The sequence below is a fragment of the Lactuca serriola genome, chromosome 2 (assembly GCF_051521515.1).
Source record: "Lactuca serriola cultivar US96UC23 chromosome 2, Lser_US96UC23_V15, whole genome shotgun sequence".
NCBI classification, from domain to species: Eukaryota; Viridiplantae; Streptophyta; class Magnoliopsida; order Asterales; family Asteraceae; genus Lactuca; species Lactuca serriola.
The window spans coordinates 196,139,170-196,143,061 of NC_136409.1; the positions used below are offsets into that span (position 1 = coordinate 196,139,170).

At 36.3% G+C, this 3,892-nt stretch overlaps 1 protein-coding gene across 1 annotated transcript; it reads right to left on the bottom strand.

Moving 5' to 3' along the window:
- Positions 1–1,113: 1,113 nt before the first annotated feature.
- LOC145087977 (uncharacterized) lies at positions 1,114–2,608 on the bottom strand. Its single transcript, XM_079026146.1, has one exon. The coding sequence runs from the start codon at positions 2,469–2,471 to the stop codon at positions 1,377–1,379; it is 1,095 nt and encodes a 364-aa protein (XP_078882272.1). The 5' UTR covers positions 2,472–2,608; the 3' UTR covers positions 1,114–1,376.
- Positions 2,609–3,892: the final 1,284 nt, after the last annotated feature.

Consider the following 3,892-nt stretch of genomic DNA (forward strand, 5'->3'; position numbering starts at 1 on the left):
ATTTATGTAATACTATCTCTCACACACACACATATATAGTTTATGTTACTATGTTTTTTTTTATAATTTTTTGTTAGATTTAAGGAAAAACGAATTTTTTTCTCGAAATTACGAGATTGTTCATCGGATTTAAGAGTTGTTTTTGAGATTACGGAGTTTTTTTTTTTTTTTTTCAGAATCTGAAATTCCAATCTGGAATCCAGAGTATTGGTCCGAAATCCGGAAATATGGTCCGAAATGTTTTTATTATTTATTTATTATTATTATTTTTTTTATAAAAATAATGTTTTTTTTGTCTGGAATGGCCATTATAGATCAAGTGATAATTTTTGCTAAAAATAATTTTTTTTAGTTATTTTTCTTTCGTATATATGTTTAATATGGTTAGATTACTTAATTTGAGTTGTGTTAATTTATGATACGACACGAAATGAAATCAGAACAAAATCAAAATTCGAATTCTTGTCTGTTTCAAGTTTAAAAAAACACAATGTTGTGTCGTGCTCACAAATCGAAACGAATGAGCATGTGTTTGTCGTGTTTGTCATTTTTATCGTGTTATGTATGATTAAATATGAATAAATAAACTAATAGTTATATAATATTATTTTTGTCGTGTCGTGTTTAAAATTATTCGTTTTCATGTTTTTGAAAAAAACATGATATCGTATCGTGTCTTTTCCGTATCCTCACTAATAAATAAATTTTTTTTTTGTTACATGTCATCTTTTTCTTCACGTGGACACATGTTATTTTCTAGAATTTTTGAATTTTTTATTTTACACTTGTTATTTTATTATAATTTTCATTTTACTAAATTAAAATTCATCATTTAATATGTAAGGTATTTATTAGAAAGACTTTATATATGTAATGTTTTTTTAAATAAAAGTTTTCTTATAAGTTGAAACTTTTCAAATTGTTAAAATTTTATATTTAATTTTTTTTAAATAAAATCATGTAATAAATGAATGTCACACCTAATTCTATATAAAACGCTATAAAACAATTATTATGTGGTATTGCTTAAGACAAAAATTAGACTACCCTATTGAGAGCCGTGGTTAATTTTCCAATAATTTTTTTCATTACCTTAACATATTTATAGCTTACTGGTACAGAATTACTATTTTATAATCAAAATATTTGTAACAAGATAGGTACAATTAATCGATACGCATTAATTAGGAGCATCACCATATCATACTATCATATATATTAATGTCATCAAATTCAAATATCTTCTCCCTCCTTTAGCAGTATCGCATCATATGCACGGACTCCCCATACTTCCAGTACCGGAATCGGAGCTAAGACAAATTTCCGTCAACGTTGTCATAGATAGCCGGCGAATCATTAATTAAACTGATTATTAGTTAACAAGATTTAAGAGGCTTTCCACACAAACAGTCGTTGTTAACAAACGATGCCGCTTCAAGGTGCTCGAACCAGGATCCAGCCGGAATCGCCCCACACAGATGGTTGTGACTCAGATCAAGATGTCCGATGTAAGACGCGGACGCTATCGACTTCGGGATCGGTCCTTTCAGATTGTTGTACGACAAATCCATCATCATGAAGTAAGATCTAGGCCCGAACACGTCCGGTATGTTGCCTTCGATAGCGTTTCTGCTAAGGTTTAAGATGCTAATGCTTGAGTTGATCAATGTGGCTGGTAGCTTACCTGAAATCATGTTTCCATCCAGATTCAATGTCGCCAACACCGCCATTTTCCCTAGAGATTCAGGAACAGGTCCGGAGATCCTGTTCAGCGACAGATCGAGGTCGGAGAGACGGTAGATGTAAGAAATCGTGTATGGAATCGGTCCGTAGATCCTGTTGCCGCTCAGTAACGCGCGACTCAGCATCCTCAGCTTCCCGAAGTTTTGTGGTATGGTTCCCGAAATCAAGTTGTTTCGGAGATCTAAATGCATCAACGACGATAGATTAGCAATTGATCTGGGCATTCTACCGGTGATTCGGTTGTCGGCAATGTTAAGAACCGTCAGACGGCTGAGTTTGCCGATATCGAAAGGGATTTCACCGGAGAGTTGGTTTCCGATGAGGTCGAGGATACGGAGGAACGGCAGAGAGGAGATACATGGAGGTATAATACCGGAAATACCCTTCCAGTCAGCAATAATGACACTTGATAGCCTCGTCAGCTTGCAAATAGCTGGAGAAATGGTTCCGTTCATGTACCCGGTCCGATGAGCCTTCTGGAAAATCGGGTCTTCGGACTCTCCACGGAGGTTGATGTCGGCAACCCGTTTGGTAGTCGGATCACAACTGATACCGTACCATTTCTTACAACAGTCGTTACCCTTCCACGACTTAAAGATGCCCAAGTAAGGCTCGTGTAAGGCGGCTTTGAAGGCCAGTAACGCCGCCTTATCCGACGGCGGACAGCCTTTAACGGCGGTTCCGACAAGCAACACTAAAACAGCTGTAATCAACAATGAGGTACCCATTTCTTTCTCTCTAGCTATCTCTCACACACTTACACTCTAAACTGTGTGCTCGGTTGTTTCTTTTAACTTTTGTCTGCAAAACTCTACGTTCATGTGGGAGACTGAGGGTGGTTGGTTTGGGTTGAGGGAAAGGAAAGGGAGGGAAGCTTAAATAGTGACAATGGCGGAGGTGAAATGACGGGATTAACCCTCACGTGTGATGTGTGAGGAAGGGTGAACAGGTCAACGTGGGTAGGGGATAAGATTGGGGATAGAGAAGGCAACGAATAATGAGAGAGGTTGATTGAGAGTGAAAGGACTGAGGAGGTAAAATATCGAACCGCGTGTCATGTGCTTATCCAGGTCCTATTAATTGACTGCACGGCTTAACCATACGTCTGCAACTCTGCATACATACATTTTATGGTAATAAGTAAGGACATATATGCATGTAGATAATGATGAAATCCTGCTTAAAAGTTAAAACCAGCTTTCAAGTTTCAAGTATGGTTTGTTTACGTTATTAGTATTATTTTTCTATTCAAGTTTTTAAATTACTTTTACTACTTTGCATATCCGACATTCGTTGATTATTTATAAATGAGACATCAAATGAAAGATATTCCAACATATCAGCATTATTGTCGTTTTCTTTTTCATACTTGGATAACTCAATTTGTATTGCTTACTCAAACTAGGCGAGAATGCATACTTGTGAATATAAAGCATCAATTAGATTAGCACCCATTTGGTCTAAATATTAAGACCAAGGATAGTGGTTGTGGCTGAGGCCGTACCCCGTATGTCACATAAACACAAACACCGTTCCCTGGGTGTGCCGGCGGTACAGGTGCGGCTGAGGCCGTATTATGGCCTTGGGAGGGAGCGTTTCTTGGATTCCTTTGATTGGTCAATATTCCTACCGTTTGCAAACGGTCAAAATTCAAAAAAATTAATGTTTTTTTACTAACACTATAAATACATTATCATATTAACCAAAATCATTCACAAACACTTTATTTTATTTTTTTACAATCTTTTTTTTTAAACCCACAAAAATGTCATCCTCAAAAAGTCTCACAAACCAAAAAAACACCCATTAGAAAAACCACAATTTCAATACATTCACTCGATCAACCGGTTTATTCGTCTCCTTTCTACCACTACAGGGGTATGTTTCCTTATTTTTCGCAACATATCCAAAACCACAACGCCCTACGCAACCATTTCCTCAAACACAACAACAGTTTGATCCAAATTTTGATCCTTTTGATTTTGATTCTCAACTAGAGTTTGTTTCATAAACACAATCACAACCACAAACACCAATTTCTGAATCCGAACCAGAATTTGTTCCACAAACTCAACCCTCTCAACCAGGAAATAAAAGAAAAGAGAAGGCAGAATCTAAAATGTGGGAACCTCAAGAAGTGTTAGTATTA

Bases quoted from the DNA above. Each gene is read 5' to 3' on its own strand.
- LOC145087977 (XM_079026146.1), bottom strand. From the start codon at position 2,471: ATGGGTACCTCATTGTTGATTACAGCTGTTTTAGTGTTGCTTGTCGGA.